At 27.3% G+C, this 17,021-nt stretch overlaps 1 protein-coding gene across 1 annotated transcript in view; it reads right to left on the bottom strand.

Annotated features, from left to right (window-relative positions):
- Positions 1-1,276: 1,276 nt before the first annotated feature.
- The window catches only part of LOC105627698 (putative GPI-anchored protein PB15E9.01c), a 31,453-nt gene continuing 15,708 nt past the window's right edge, over positions 1,277-17,021 (bottom strand). Inside the window, exons 5-7 of the mRNA XM_012209013.1 lie at positions 11,191-11,731; positions 3,059-3,511; positions 1,277-1,456 (exon numbers count right to left, since the gene is read on the bottom strand). Coding sequence (XP_012064403.1) covers positions 1,277-1,456; positions 3,059-3,511; positions 11,191-11,731 — 1,174 coding nt within the window. The remainder of the gene's footprint in view (positions 1,457-3,058; positions 3,512-11,190; positions 11,732-17,021) is intronic.

Here is a 17,021-nt window from a genome sequence, read left to right as displayed (position 1 = left end):
GTCCTATCTAGATTGTTTTACAAACAATTTTATCCTGCAATATGTAAAGACATTACATAAAGTAATGGCAAAAAATTAATCTGTTAAATCGCATTTTTCTTATGTTGTGAATTTAATGTTTTTAATATTTGCAAAATGTTAAAAGTATAGAGAATTTGCGTGACATATATGTGATAATAAGTAATAAAACAATATATTTTTACTTATTCAAATATAAAAAAATAATCCTTGAAAAATAAAAACATAAAGAAACATTTAACATCTTAATTTGCTATCTGCGATCAAAATGAGGTAATATTATATTAGGAAGGAACACTCAACATACTCTCCAAGTTTCATGAAAATCGATGAAGGATAGTTCAAGGCTCCCTTCGTTAGTTTTTTATCTGTATACATATACATTATTAAATTTTTAAGTAATTTTTAAATACTGAAATTAATCAATGAAACCATTTTTTAATATGAAAATCCTGTCTAATTTTATTCTAACATTTATTTTTAATGTATCAAAAAGTACAATTATATATATCGACTCTGATAACACTAGCTGCTAGTTAGATTATGCTTTAGTTAAATTACGCTACGAAATACTATCGACATAAGCCTAATTATCTTTTATTTTGTAGTAATTTTATTTACTGTCATTCCTGTTCTTAAAAATATATAGCAAAACTGTTTTGTCAAGGATATAATTATTTTGCTATTTGTCAATATTTCAAACTTAATTTAATAAAAATTCAAGGCACACATGAATATATTTCTGTATTTTACTCATACTGTATTTTATTCATACAATGAATCGATTTATTTTGATTATTTTAACTGTATAAAATGAAAAAGTATTTTTTCTCCTAACATTCTTTCATAATGTAATCTCACTTATGTGTGAAAAGTTAAATAACTGCAAATATGGAACCATTGCTATCCAATAAAAATTTCAATCGTATTCCAAATTATCTTCAGAGTACCTTTTTTTCTATTTATAGTCGAAATTTTGATGTATGTGTAACGATATTTTCATAATCTAATAATAATAATTAATATTTTTATTTTTCAAATTTTTTTCAAATCATGATATTGCAATACAATTTATATTTGTAAAATTCCTATGCAGTTTGTTGCGTCGCTGATATTCACTTACAATATGAATTTGCAATGACATAATGATAGTGCATATATTGATAGAGATCACAGATTAAAGCCATTGTTTACGTTATTTCGAAGACACGAAAAAAACTGTGTATATAAAAAACAAAATATATGATATTATTATACACTAAGCTGGTAACAAATCAAAATCGTCTGAAACATGCACCATGGGAACATGAACATCTTCTATCTGAGGTGTCGTTTTGGATTCACAAAGTCCTACTTCTTTTAATTTCCATTCCCAATGCATTCGTTGAACAGCGTGCAAAGACTCTGCCTCATTATGATGTCTCAACAGCATACCTTCCTAAAATTATATGTAATAAAAATTAAATAAAATATTGTATATAAATAAATAAATCTTTTTATAATAGAAAATTAAAAGTATATGGATAAAGTATGTATATAAAAGTATGTGTATAAAATAAATATATTATATTATTTTACTGACAGAAAATCACATACAAAATTAATTGATTTTAAAATAGCTTTTAATTTAATTTCGTAATAAAAATTAAATATATTATTGTAATATATTATTATATATATTATTATTGTATATATTACATATTATTGTACACAGAATATAAATGAATAAACCAACAAAGATTAAATAAAAAATAGGAAATTTCATTCTTATTGAATGGTTGCTCTATTAAATAAACTTCATATATTCAATACATATTATTATCATATAATGCAATATATTCAATATAATAAGCAAGATATATTCAGTACAATTCTCTTCTGTTGTCAATATACAAGATAAAAGCAAGCATATTGTCTTTTCAAGCATATTTTCCTAACCTATGAAATAGGTTTTTTTGATAAAAATTTCTCTGATGCTGAATTAAATTTCTCTTATACAAAATATACAAAAATCAAATATCATTAAAGAACTAATTATGAAATAATATCCTATACTAATTATGAAAAAAATTATTTCAATCGCATTGGCTGTGATATTTTGTGTGATATTTATATAAGATACTGATTGAAAGTTTCCTTAGGCAAAACTATCAAAAAACGATAGATTTTATTCTAGTGCCATTTAAAATGCTACCTACTTTGAATTCAATTGGACTGTAATTGGAAAAGTATCTCGAGTTAAAAAAGAGATAAAAAATAACTAACGAGCAATTGAGAACAATAATTTATTGCTCTCAATTGCCCGTTAATCAGACTTTTCCCTTTGAATATATTTTTCTACTAAACTATTCATTTTTTGATAAATGTATCTTAACACTTTTATGTATAAAATAATGAGGTAAATCAATTGATATAAAGAGAAAGTACATAGTTGTTAAAAAAAAAATTGTACAATTTGCAATACTTGCAAATTACATTTTTTTTAAATATATAACTGTGTTTTCTTTTATATAAATTGATTCATTATTCTGCATATTAAGATAGCAGTTATCCAAAAATGAAAAATTTAGCAGATAAATACTTTCAGATCCAAAATAGTAATTTTCAAATCGTGCTAGAGCTAATTTTTGATAATTAGTAGAGCTAATTTTTGCCTAAGAAAGCTTTTAATGAATATCTTTTAATTTAAAAAATATCACATTTTCAGCCAATTCGACTAAAACTTTTTTTTTTATATGATGTAAGGTTATTCTCAATATTATATATTTATAATTAATCAAGTGTAAAATGTATAAATACATGGTAAAAACTCAAGATTAATTGAAAAATATAATTCTATCATTTATTTTATTTGAAAGTTTATTTGAAAGAAATTTTCAAAAAGTTTTTCATTTTTAATCACTGCGAATATCTTGATAATTTTACTAGAAAAATTGGCTTAAAATTGGCCAATAAAATTGCAATAAAAACATGCGTAATAGAGATAATATTTTATATGTGTTAATCCATTTTACCTATTATTATCTAATTATATCTTTACCTTTATTTTTTCCCATTTATCATCCACATCTTGAAGCCAACTTAAAAACAGTCTACCATTATATCTACTCCTTGCATTCCTATCTTTTTCTTCTTGTTCAGGTGTAATGACGTTATATACTTCTTCATCTTTAAGAATTGTACAAACGGAAAAGGGAAGAGATTGATTAGCAAGTGCTCTAGCCGCTCTACCATGAACTCTAAGAATTTCCTGCTCCACTGACAAAACTAATTTCTCTTTTTCAACCACATGTTGCATTCTAAGACGATATCGTTCTTTTTCTTGTTCAACATACAGATCTTTCATAGCTCCGTGTAAACCAACAGGTGGATTAACATTCGGTTCTTTTGCATTACCGGCTAATACATAAGTACAGCGATTCATCAAGTAATCCTTAAAACCTTGAGGAGGTTTTGGTTGAACTGGGAACAAGCCCTTTCGTCTTCTCTCAATCTGTGAAGAATATTAAAAATTCATGTGTTACATTTTTTATTTTGTCTTTCTCTATCCGCACTTCTATTTGATTTCATAACTCCGAAATCAGATAGAATATACAAGTGTAAAATGAATATTGTTGAATGAAATTAATTTAATAAAATAAAATGAAAATAAAAAATAGAATAAATTTTTATTCTGATATTATAAGCATATATAATCAAATTGCAAATATAGTCCAGTTGAATTAGACTAAAAGATACTATTTTTAAAAGGTACTATTTTCAGAAAAAAATTTGTAAATTGGCACTTCTCTTCTGAAAAGTTTCGGAAAGCCAGCAAAAAAGAAATGTACATATTTGAGATTCGTGACTCGCGTAAGAAATATGCGAAAAAAATTCGGTTAATTGCAAAAAAACGGATTTTTCGCTTACAGAACGAAAGATTATATGGAAGAAAGTTCCATATGAAAAATGTAGATACATAAAATAAAATGTAAATGTTAAGATTGGTTTATTAATTAAATTGAAAAAAATAAAAGTCATCGAAAAAAGACCTTTTTTTTCATTCACTTTCTGATCATTGAGATTTGAATGCAAAGCTTTGAAATTCTTGTAAAATGTAGCCTTCATTATAATGAAAAAATCCGTCCCAGTTTGAGCCTGAAATGTTTATTATTTTTTGCAAAAAGCTATTTTCTAAAAACTTGTCTGCGAAAAACTTAATTTCTATATCTTTGAACAATCACAGCAAACTATAGGGATGATTTTCCTTCTTCAAGAGTTGCTATCACTACACTTAGTAACAAAATGTAAATAAAGTCCGATCGTAAAATCAAAGGTGCCGTTGGAGAGATCATTTAATTCCATTCATTTTTGCTTCAGATCATTTTGACGTATCTCTCATCTGTGTTGAACTATAATGAAAAATGTAAAAACGCTTTTTCCGATCGAATTTGGAACTATTCGAACACTCCTATTTTTATGGACTTTTAGAATTTTAAAATATTTTAATGTATTTTTGTTAGTTTGTATGTTTATATGTTTAATTGCTAATAATAACAAAAATGACAGCGCTTAATTCTTTTGTCTTTTGACTTTTTTAACATATGTATCATTTGCGTTTATACTCTCTCACAATTAAGATCGGTCTTGCATCAGGGAATATACCGATTCTAAATTCTATATTACAATATTTATAGCTGCTGCTAACTTGCCATTATGTATAATTTGTTTACCTTTGTATTTACCTTTATATTAATGTAAGTATTGCATAATCTTTATTCTTTATTCCTCGATAATTATTTAATTTTGTTAATTGACATTATAAATTTAAGCGTTTATTATTTATGTTTCGCGTTGTGCTTTTGTTCTAATGAAATTTTTATATATAAGTACATAAAGTTATAATTTATTATTGGTTTATCATATTTTAAGTGCTAAAGATAATTTTTAAATTATAAACTGTTTAATATCTTTATAGTTTCAATTTTGACGATAATTTATTGTATTTAGTTTTTTTACCAATATTATTAAGGATACATACAATCTTTTATATGATTTGACATCAAGCTACATCATGACGAGAATTTATTCATTTATTCATACTGACTGCCCTTTCTCGCTATTAACCGATGAATTGATTCGGAATCATTCTTCATTACATCTTTATTTTTATCAAGTTTGACTACATATGATATGGTTGCGATATACCGTCTTTTGTAACACGAAGGTGAGATGATTCTTAGAAATCTGTTATATTATCTATTGTAATTCGAATGTGAGATGTTCCTCATAATATGTTAATATAATTAGACATTTGGATGAATATTTATGTATTTCTGTGGCTGATGAGGACTAAATATAGTTGAAACGTATTGAAACTTATCGTCGGAAAATTATAATTTATGATTAATAAATATTATTTAGTATACCTAAATATAGCTCGTTTAATGTATTGACCTGAGTTTTATTATTTGTTTTTTTGTTAGTATTGAGTAGCAATTTAACAATCAAAGATAAAAATTTTATTAAACAAAAATTACTGATAGTTTATATTTTTTATTAGAATTTTTATTAGAATTGAAATCAATAAAACTTAATTAATCTGACAATTGTGAGTCTGATAACTCATGATATTTTACTGATTTAATTCCTTGGACCATTTGGTTGGTCGATCATCAGAACTACAACCAGGCTTATAATTTATCTAGCGTACTGTCCGAATTGGATACGGATCTTTCGAACTTCGGAACAAATTTTCAATAAATCGCAAAAGTGATCACAAAACGCATGATATTTTTAAATTCTACACTCTTTAATTATCTTATCTTAAATCAATAGGTTTTTCTTTAAATTTTCGCACGACGGCTGAAAATACATTTGCATCTATGAATGTTATGACAGAGAACTGTCAAACTGCTGTCACAGTCGGTGACTTATATTATAAATAAAGGACTTTACATTATAAATAGTACACAAATCTGCTTAACTTAATTCATTTAAATTAAAAAAGTTCTATTTGGAACACGGATTTAGGTCACTCTCCCCTATAGAATAATACATTAGCCTCCGAGCATTGTAAGCATTCAAGAACTAAATCAAAAATTTTAAATGCGTTTCTCAAAATCTGTTTTTTTTTTTGGATTTTCTTCAATTTTGTATACACGATTGAAAAAAAGTATTTGATCAATCAACTTTTTATAAGATTCGTTAATAGTTAGCTAATAGTCAACCATCCGATGAATCTAAAAAATAAATTAAATAAAAATCAACATTATACATTACACAATTTTTTTGCATAAACAAACGACTGCTAATCTGATGAAAATCGTAACTTTTTTTTCAAAATTTTAATTTATTTATATAAGTACTTTTAAAATTTTTAGGTTCATTTAGAATGATATTCTATAAAATTAAAAATATCTTTTTATTTTTTGTTTCCGGCTAAAATTACAGCCGTTAGAATCGTGCACAAAATTGTAATGTGGCGAAGCGCGAAACTAAATATTTATGTTTTTATTATTTATAATACTTTTTTTCACATAAAAATTTGTACTTTACAATAGTTATACTAAATCGTGCAAAAAAATTGAAATCGATAAATATTAGTTTTCCTTTTGAAAAATAAAAAAATACCAAAGAACACTTTGTCTTTGATCTCCTAATGTAGGAGATCTCCTTAAAAATAGACAAAATTATTTTTAATTATTATTAACACATTGTAACTTTTAAACGGTGCACTACAAACAACTATAAACAAAACACTATCACTTTTTGATAAAAAATTTAAAATAATTGTTGAGTTTAGGGGCCTCACCTCCGATATTGACAAAATTAATCTCATTCAACGCATTTTTGCATAAAACGAATCTGGCAAAAAAAATGTCGCTCTGTCCTGCAAATCAAGATATTAATTGTTAAAGTTGACAGATATTCAGATTAGAAAATCTGTCAATCAATAGAGTTACACAAATTCTCTGCTTTAAAAATAAATTTTTTGCTTTAAAACACAAATTCTTTGCTTTAAAACACAAATTCATTGCTTTAAAAACACAAATTCACTGCTTTAAAAATACAAATTCGCTGTTTTACAAATACAAATTCACTGCTTTAGAAACATAAATTCATTATTTTAAAAATTCACTGTTTTAAAAATACAAATTTATTTCTGATGCAAAGAATTTGTGTACTTAAAGTGAATTTTTGTTTTTAAAGCAGTGAATTTATGTTTTTAAAGCAGTAAATTTGTGTTTTTAAAGCAGTGAATGTGTGTAATTAAAGCAAAATGTATATATAGAGTTGTCTCTAGTCGGAATGGATAGATATCTTAGCGAGTTATTTAATAAAGACTTTTATATTATATCTACATTTTGTTTGTTTTGCGCAACAATTACCGTGCCTGACTCCTATTGCTCTATTTCATTTATTTTCTTTGTAATTAGTAAAGTCTTTACGAATTAACTTATATTTAAAAAATAAGGTGTTTCGTTTAAAAAAATCGATTTGACCTTGATTTGATCTTGATGGCGCCACTCAAATTGATAAAATCAGTAAATAGGTCATTTTAAATCACACAACCTTTGTATGAAACATTTTTCTCAGAAATGTTTACTTTTTAAGATTTTTAAGAAATCTGGGACTTCTTTAACATCCAGTATATTTCATATTATATATATGACCAAAATCTTCTCCGTGTCAAAATCATCAATATAAGCATTTTTAAGCAGACACGTGCGAAAGATAACTGCCTTATTGATCCTCAAAAGTGCGACATTATCGTATTACTAACTTCCAGTTTTCGAGAAAATGTATAAAATCAAAATTTTTATTGACTCAAACTTTAATATTATGCGATAAGTATTTGCGGTCTTGTTCTATGCAAAAAAGTTTTTTTATGATTTTGTTTACTTTAATATACGTTAGTTTCACGTATGGTAGTTTTCACGTATGGTAGCTATAGCTACCATAGTATTGAATAACTATTATAATCACTTTTTCATGCTGACATTTGATATTCATTTTAAGATAAATCAAAATTGACACTTGATATCAATTTTTACCACGTGAGCAGTTTTTAATGTTAAAAATGAGCGTCATCATAAAGTACCATAATATTACAATAATTATTCAATATTATAATAGCTATAGCTATACGTGAAAACTGAAATGTACATCATAAAAATAAACAAATGAAATAAACAAAAATCATAACAAATTTTTCTGTGTTAGAATGTTTATTTAAGATATATATTTTTTACTTTATATTTTAAATAAACTTTTGAAATCTATTTTATATCTTTTATTTTTATTTTAAATAAATCGTATCAGTTATTTTATCGCGAATTCTGATTAACTTTTAAAGTTAACAACATTTTAAAAAATATAGGAGCAATAAATTTCTTGTATTAAATTAGAGAAGCCTTGATTTCGGCGGTAAGAATTCATAAAAATATGTTATATATTTTTAACAATTTAAAAGGAGCAATAAATTTCTAATATATTTAAAAGCACATTATACTTAGAATATTTTGAAGAACTAAGAATATACAGGATAAAATAGACCACACATATCTTTTTCTTTTGGAAATGGATAGCAATCGGAAATTGAGAAAAAAATTTCATTACTAATGAATAACCTATGAACTATCTAATGTATTTTGATTTTTTGGAAATTATCAGAAGTATGTATATCTGAGTTAAATCTGAAATTTTTAATGGGGTAGGGCATCATTGAGTAGATCTTTTAAAAATAAAAACTGTTACTTAAAATCTTTTTAACATCACTTATGGTTTTCGAGAAAAACAAGAAAATGTCAGATGAGTCATCCATTTTTTCCAGACACAGAAAATTATTTATTTCAATTAAAATTTTTAAAACAAATTCCGTATGATGAATAGGATGGTCTTTGCACTTTTAGAAATAAAAAAATGTAATTGTACGTTATTCAATGCAGTACAAGTAAAAAAAAGAAATAAAAAGAAAGAAAGAGCGTAGTAAAACCTTGAATTTTTATTTGAAACATAGGTAAGTATGATAAGTATACATCATCGGATACATCTACAGAAAAAAAATTTTTTAACCAATAAAATCAATGCCTTTGATGATCTTAGCTGGATCTTAAATGCTAATATAATTCTGTGTGAATTTTATACGTATGCAATCCTTTAAACTGCTGAAATGATTTTTCGGTCTTGAAACCCAAACTCTATTAAACTATCACAATAATTTCACGAAATAAATAAATCTATAATAATTTAACAATTTGATGCTTTTCCGTATCTTAGAATGATAGATAGATCTTAATAATACTGACATATTAAAATCTGTAAATAATTCTTATTGCGAAAAATATTACCGTAGCCGGGAATCGAACACGGATGTCTTGCATTCCGTACGGGCGTCTTAAGCCTTAGACTACTGAGGCTTTAGTAATATTCTTCGCAATAATCGGCATATGTGAGAAAATATTAAAAACATTGATTTTATTGATTTATATTCTCACATGGATTGTATTCTCTCACGATCAAATAGATCCAATATTTAATATTGATTAAATATTTTTTAATAAAAAATTTTTAATATTTTTTATTATTAAGAAAAAATATATTTCTTATTAGTTTGCTACATTTTTCCTTAATTCTTTTTATTTTTTTTTATCTTTTCTGCATTGAATAATGAGTAATTACATTTTGCAGCTTATATTTCTAAATTTAGAAAGAAAAAATAAGATATATAAATATATAAGCCATTAACCTGAAAATGAATGAAATTAATACTAAAATATTTGAAATAAATTTTCGTTTCATTTAGTGTTTCCTGTATGTAATTATTAGGCACGAATTCACAGAAGGACTCGATAGATAGGCATTTTTTTTTAAATTAAATTTTCAAAATATTTTCATGCTTCATCATAAAGATACAACTAGTACTATAGATTAAAATAGTAATAAAAAAATTTGGATCCTTTTAAATCTGATCATTTTTTTAAGATGAAAAAGGAGAGTTTAGTACAAAATAATACAAAAAAATTGGATAAATATACCGAATAGAGAAGTCCCTCACGACCTTGACCTTGACATATGTTGTCAAGATTGTGACCCTGAACAACCAACAGATTTTAGCCGTCACTCATTATTTGTTAAAAAATTATTAAGAGAAATTTTTAAAATAACATCTGTTTTCTATTATATAGAACAAAAATGGTCTACTTTAAAATATATTTCCTGCTTTAAAAACAAAAATTTTCTTTGAAAACTTTATTTTCTTATATAAGAAATTATATAGTAACACATAGGGACGCACGCCTTTCTACACTTCGCGTGGAAAGTCGTGCGCTTCGTAATAAAGGAGGAAGTGTGTGGAAGTCACTTCGTGTGGAAAATCATGCGTAGTAAGGGGAAAGTAGGGTAGAATTTGCTTCGCATGGAAAGTTATACGGGACAGAGGAGGAGGTAGGGTGGAAGTCGCTTCGTATGAAAGTCGCGCCCCTAAACAAAGAGAGAGGTGGGATAGACCATACCTCACATAGAAAATTGTATTCCCCTAATCAGTCCACCTTAAATCTCCCACTTGCTTAGAATCATCCAACATACAAAGCTTTCGTACAAAACGAAAAAAATAATTACTTTGATTGTTAATAACTTTTTAATGGATAACAAGCGACGGTTAAAACTTGGAAGATGGAGTAGAAGTCACTTCACATTCGAAAGGAAAGTCGTTACGCAAAGCAGAGGGGAGATGAAAATTACTTTTTGTTTTTTTCAGCAAGAATCTATTTTAAAGTAGAGAATTTTTATTCTATGCAGTAGAAATGTTTTTTTTTTAATTTTCTTAATAACTTTTTAACGAATAACGAGCTAAACCCTGCTGGAAATTACTCAGGATCATGATCTTGACAATACATATCAAGATCAAGGTCATAGGGAAAGACTCCCCTATTCGGTATAATTATCAAAAATTCCTTATTCCTGAAATATATTAAATGATTTGAGTAACAATCGAAAATAGAAATTGTTAAATAGCAAATTTAGTTGGTAATAATGTTTTGGCATAATATAAGTGGATATAATAATATAATTATGTACATATGTATTGATCAGCATGTCTTCAGTACTATATAGACATATGGCTATTATAAATTTGAATGTGAGTTTAAAAAGATCCATGCATTATTAAAAACTTAAAAGATACTTTGCCTGTTTTCTAATGTTCAGAAATAGCTGGTAACAATTAGTAATTGGTTGATCATGTGGATGAATTTCTGGTCCCGTACTAGTAGCCTCAGTCGCTTCATTAGCAGAAACCGTAGCTGCAGCTTGTTGTGCTTCTTTATTAGGTTTCATTTTTCTCTTTCTAGGATGAAGTTCGACAGGTGGTGCTGGTATATTAGCGTTAGACATCGCTGAAGAAGTAGTTACCGAAATATTCTCCAAATTTTCCATACTGCTATCCTTTTGATTTTTCCCGGCAGCTTCTATATTTTTATCCGATTTCTCCACGGCTATGTTACACTTCGAGACAATTCCCGTATTTGTAGATTCTGATGAATTAGTTTTACCTACATCAGATCCAACTATTTCTGGCGTAGGCGAGTGATGCCTTTGTTGCGGTGAAGAGTTATTCGAACGATCTATAATAGTATTAACTGGTAATGGTGATGAGGTGGAATAACCTCCATTACCAGACGAAGAAACAGCTTCTTTTGGAGCCGTGGAACCGTTATTACCATTTCCAGTCCTATAACAATATAATTGTAAGAATATATAATGCTATTTATAAATAACACAAGTTATCCTTGTATAACATTCGAAGAATAAAGACAAAAAAATGATACTTGAGTGGCACTCGGATGGGAATCTAAAATAGGTAGTCTAACATAGGTAGTTTTCGAAGTTATAACAGTCAATTTCAAGACAGTGTCAAATTGCAAAAAAAAATATTGAAATTATATTAAATACATAGATGCAGCGAGAAAAATGTAATTGGAACAAAAGATTAGATTTTGTACAATTCATAAAGAATAAAGCTAGTGCTAGTTAAAAGAACTCCTTATGAGGCAATATTTGGACAGCTAGCAAAAATTGGACTTGTTTCATTCATTACCTTAAGATAATGAATTCAAGAATAGCGAAGAGAAACTGGAAAAAATTTTACAATAAAGTGGAATGCAACAAGAAGATATATTTAAAAACAATTTGCAAGAAAATGCTATTCAAGAAGAAAACATATTAGCAAATGTGTTATTAGAAAGAGCTTTGCGAGATTTTGCTAATAAAAGAACCGGCGAACTTCAGAAGAACTATTAGAAGATATATTACAAAATGATGTATTAAAAGATAAGAAAGAAAATACAAAACTTGAAAAAGTAAAATACATGTAAAATATGTGAGACATTTTTTAATTTCCTTAATATCGATGTTTGTAAACTTGGCTCTCACATGAAAATTAAAAGCAATATAGAAGAAACTAAAGCGAATTTAGAAAATCAAGCAAAGCGAATGATTTCTAATGCTTCCCATTCTTAAGTTAAAATAGGAATGACCGTATGAATTAAAATGTCAGATGTAAATAGAGGCAGAAGATATTAGCGTTCAATATTAGCATGTATTATCGAAAAAACAGATGATGAATATTTTCAATCAGAGACAAAAAATGGGATTCTTAAAGATTTATATTTAAGATCTCAATTCAGTGTATGTCCTGAGAAGTTAATTTCAATAGAAAATATTATAATAGAAGAGCGATCTCTTAGCTTAACAATAGCCAATGAATAATCTAGTGGAACAAATCAAGATTTTACGAAAAATGTCATTGCAATACAAAAAAATGCATGTGTTTAAAAAAGAAATTTTTATGTAATTCAAAGTTCCATCAGTTTATTGCACTTGTTACAATAAATAGAAAAGTATTATTCATTTTTATTATTTATTTTTATTAAAATATTTATTTATTTTTCTAAAGAACGTTATGTATATTTTATTGAAAAATATATATATATTAAAAATACGTATTTACACTATGTTTCTAAACTTACAAAATCAGTATCAAATTTTTATTTTGTTAATACGAAGTGTTAAGTTTTTATTTCAATTTCTTAAACATACCAATAAACATATCATAAAAAATTAGATTCGCAATATTACATGTTTCTACTAATAGTAGCAAATGTATGCAATAATAAATATTTACATGTTTATAAATTAACTGCTAGTAAAGACTAAAGACTAAGTGAATACCGCAATCATATTAACAAAAACATATCCCAACATTCCGTAATTACAGAACATAGAATTAATTCTAATGATTTCGAGTGGAATAAAAGTCTTAGATAAAAAAAAATCATTAAATAAAAGACTAATTTCTGAGACGATATTTATTAACAAACAAAAAAAGATTGATTAAATCCGTTATTGACTTGTTTAAAAAGAATTGATGACAGTTTAGAATATTGTTTTGTTTAAAAAAAATCGATACCTCCATCTTTTGACTTTATTTATTTTACTTATGTATAAGAACATACGTATTACAAGTTCACATCATATAATTTATCTGTATTGTAAGATTATATAATGGCACATCGTTAATCACTGGAATTCATTGTAAGTCTACATATGTATATTTATATTTATATAGTTGTTTCAAATATTCATTTCGAATTAAAAAAAATTCATTTAAAAAAAAATTGACATAATTTTAGATAAACATATAAACAGTTTAACATAGATTTTGAATATTCAACGAGATACCACAGACGATGTTGTTTTATGAATTTATACTGAGCAATAATGTAACGATGGCTTGGTTTTAACTATTTTATATCAATCCAGTACTTTAATGTATACTGAAGAGGATTCAATCTATAGGTGTGTAATCAAAACGTGTGTAATTGAATTATGAATATATTGAACTTATCACACGAAGACCTTGTGTTGGCTCACATTTTCTTATATCTTTTGATTTATTCTTTGAAGTCTGATATTACTACTTTTATTGAATTATAAATTTATAAAGTAAAGCGTTAATAAGTTTTCATAAAATAAAGTGTCATTAAATTTTTATTTTAATTTCTTAAACATGTATAAAAAATTGTATATCACAATATATGTTTTTACTAATATATAGCAAATGCATGTACCTAATAAATAAATACTTACAGTGCGCAAAAAATGCAACTCTCTTTTAATTACCATTATGTTTGTTGGGTGTTAGAGATTCTACAATTAGAGTTTGGCGAATGTGGACCAAAAATGGTGAATAAAAAAAGATAAATATTACTTTCTCAAATGAACGCATGCGTAAAAAGTTTTAGAACGTGACAGGTAATACGTGACGACAATAACTGAAGAAACTAATTGAGTTGATCAATTGATCGAATTATACAATTGTAATTTGTTAATTTTATATTTGTTCGAAATCTCGGAGCGATTTCAGCCTCTTTGACACAAGTTTTATTTATCTGCTTGTAGCTATCTATCTCTTTCTTTTCTTCGGACTTGTTTTCCGACAACGTCGGATACGAAGCTATCCGAAGAATACCGAATGGATCAAAGTGGAAAACCAATCAAGAGTTATGCCCGCTTTCGCTAAACTCTGATTATAGTGTAAGAAACAGCCTTAATAGTCAGTTATTTTTCCATTGTTGTGCCACTGCGCCATATGCGCACGCAGTCCTTCTTGCTGACGATTAATCGCTAGTCAAATAGTTCTGCAACGCCTGCGCCAAGTGATCTTTTGCTACCGTATCTCTTCCCTGATTGGAAAATCATGCGAGTGTCACGCCACTTCCGGTCCCGACTGTGACGAGAGAGTCTCTCAGCGGCGTTCATTCTGGACACACGTGTTATCTCTCAGTTATATTAATAAAATATATTTATTTCTCAGTTCTCAACCAGTGTAATCGACTTATTGCTCGATGCCCTCTTCCCAGGTATATTCTGTTATTGCCAGTTACATTAAGTTCTTCTCAACATCCGTATCCGCCATTGGACCGTGTTACTCGACGGTACTTCCCGAATTCTCCCTGGCAGTTTTTCCACGACAGTACTGTAACCTAGATTGTCCTTGCCTTACAATAGGATCTCTATTGGGTATGACGCAGTAACGCCATCTACTGCATAACAGCGCCATTTTTAATATATTATATAATAAAGTTGCATTGATTTTACATTCTTGTAAATCGTATTAAAAATGTTCATCAAAGAAAAAGATACGATTTACTCCACGTCCAAACAGCAATTCAAAAAATTTATCGGCTTGTAAGATCAAAAATTTATCTTGTTACTGTTCAACTATATTCCGTATCAAATCAAATATTCGTAAGCTCTCAATTCCCAGGAAGTCAGACAGTAGTCATTCACGAATTGCACTTCAGCTCTTATTAGATCGATCAACAGTAAGATTGCCCGCAATCTTGTTCGCTCCATGCGAAAAATGATAAAGAAGACAAATGTAAGCGCAAGCACTGTTCAAAGAGCGACTAAATTGGATCTTAAAGCAAAGTCCCGAGCACATACAAAACGACATTTTATTATATTTATACCGAACACATTAAAGGAGTATGAATAGAATGATGTAAAAAGATATTGAGTACATTATAAAAAGGAGAAATATGATTTTGTTTATCGATGAAAAAATGTTTACTATTGATTCAGTATCAAATAGTTAATCGTTATATCAGTCTTCCAAAGACTTCCGAAGTGCTTGAAAATGTACAATTTTCCTTTCATACTAAGCATCCGATGGATGTAAATGGTTTGGACTTGTAACTTCTAGTAAGAAAATGGATCTTGTTTTCATTCAAAGTGATTTGAAAATAATAACAGATGTTTACAAGAACATTCTTATGTTCTTTTGCCATGGATCATTAAAAACTATCCAAGTTTTCTATATCTCAACAAGATAGAGTGCCAGCACATACCGCCAAGAAAACGCAAGAATGGTTATAAGAGAATATTCTCGGATTTTGATCGAAAGATTGTGTGTGATGCCACCCAACTCATCAGACTTAAAGACTCTCTAGACTATAGCATTTAGGCGTTTGTTGAGACTAAAGCTGTGCTCACTCCTATGTCAACAATAACTCATTAAAGACTGCAATCATAAGACGTGAAGGGATATGTCTAAAGCTTATATCCGTAAAGTCTGTTCCTGATTCCGAGCTTGCATTGAAGCAATGATTACAGTTAAAGGAAATCATATCAAATAAATATTTGGTAGGATAAAATATTTGTGTTTCAATCGAATTTGTCCCGTTCACTCATTTTATTTAATTAAATTGAAGTATTAGTTATGAGAGTCGCATTTTTTTTGCGCATACTATATATGTTCATAAATTTATAAAATAAAATGTTATTTAGCCTTCTTTTCTTTTCATTTAAGATAAATGTACATTTACTAGTTATGTATTTATTAAAATGTTTATTTTTAGATCATAATCACACTACAGATTGTCAGTTACGGTTGTCGGTTCTATTTTCACCAATCACGTTGTAGTTAACCTGCACTCGCTACATCAGATTGATATCTAAAATAGAATCGACAACTTATATATATATGATTACAGCCTTACGGAGACGACTTGAAATATGCTTTTACTAACGTGTCATCGCAAATGTGTACACCCAAGGACTTCGATTCTTTTCCTCGATTATTTTTTTAGAACTTCCAAAAATTCAAATTATTTTATCTTTATGTTAAATTTAGTTGTAAGCAGATGTAAGATTTAATTATGTCATTAATCGCGCACAGATTATGAGCATTAATGTAAAAAGATTATTAAGATCATTTCTCAGTTTTTGTAAAAATTTCCGAGGGAAAGAATCGAAATTCTTGGGTGTACATTGTTTAGTAAATCATTTACTAGTAATAGCAGACATTTTTATCAGTTGATAAACTTTTGCTAAAACTTTACATAAATGCTTACATTGAGTAAGTGTATGCATTTACTAAATTCCACACTTTGACTGTGACACACATATATATATATAAAATTCAAACTATATATATATATATATAACTCAGTATTTTT

The sequence above is a fragment of the Atta cephalotes genome, assembly GCF_000143395.1.
Source record: "Atta cephalotes unplaced genomic scaffold scaffold00001, whole genome shotgun sequence".
NCBI lineage: Eukaryota > Metazoa > Arthropoda > Insecta > Hymenoptera > Formicidae > Atta > Atta cephalotes.
Note: the sequence above shows the minus strand (reverse complement) of the source record. Positions and strands in the feature narration are given on the sequence as shown.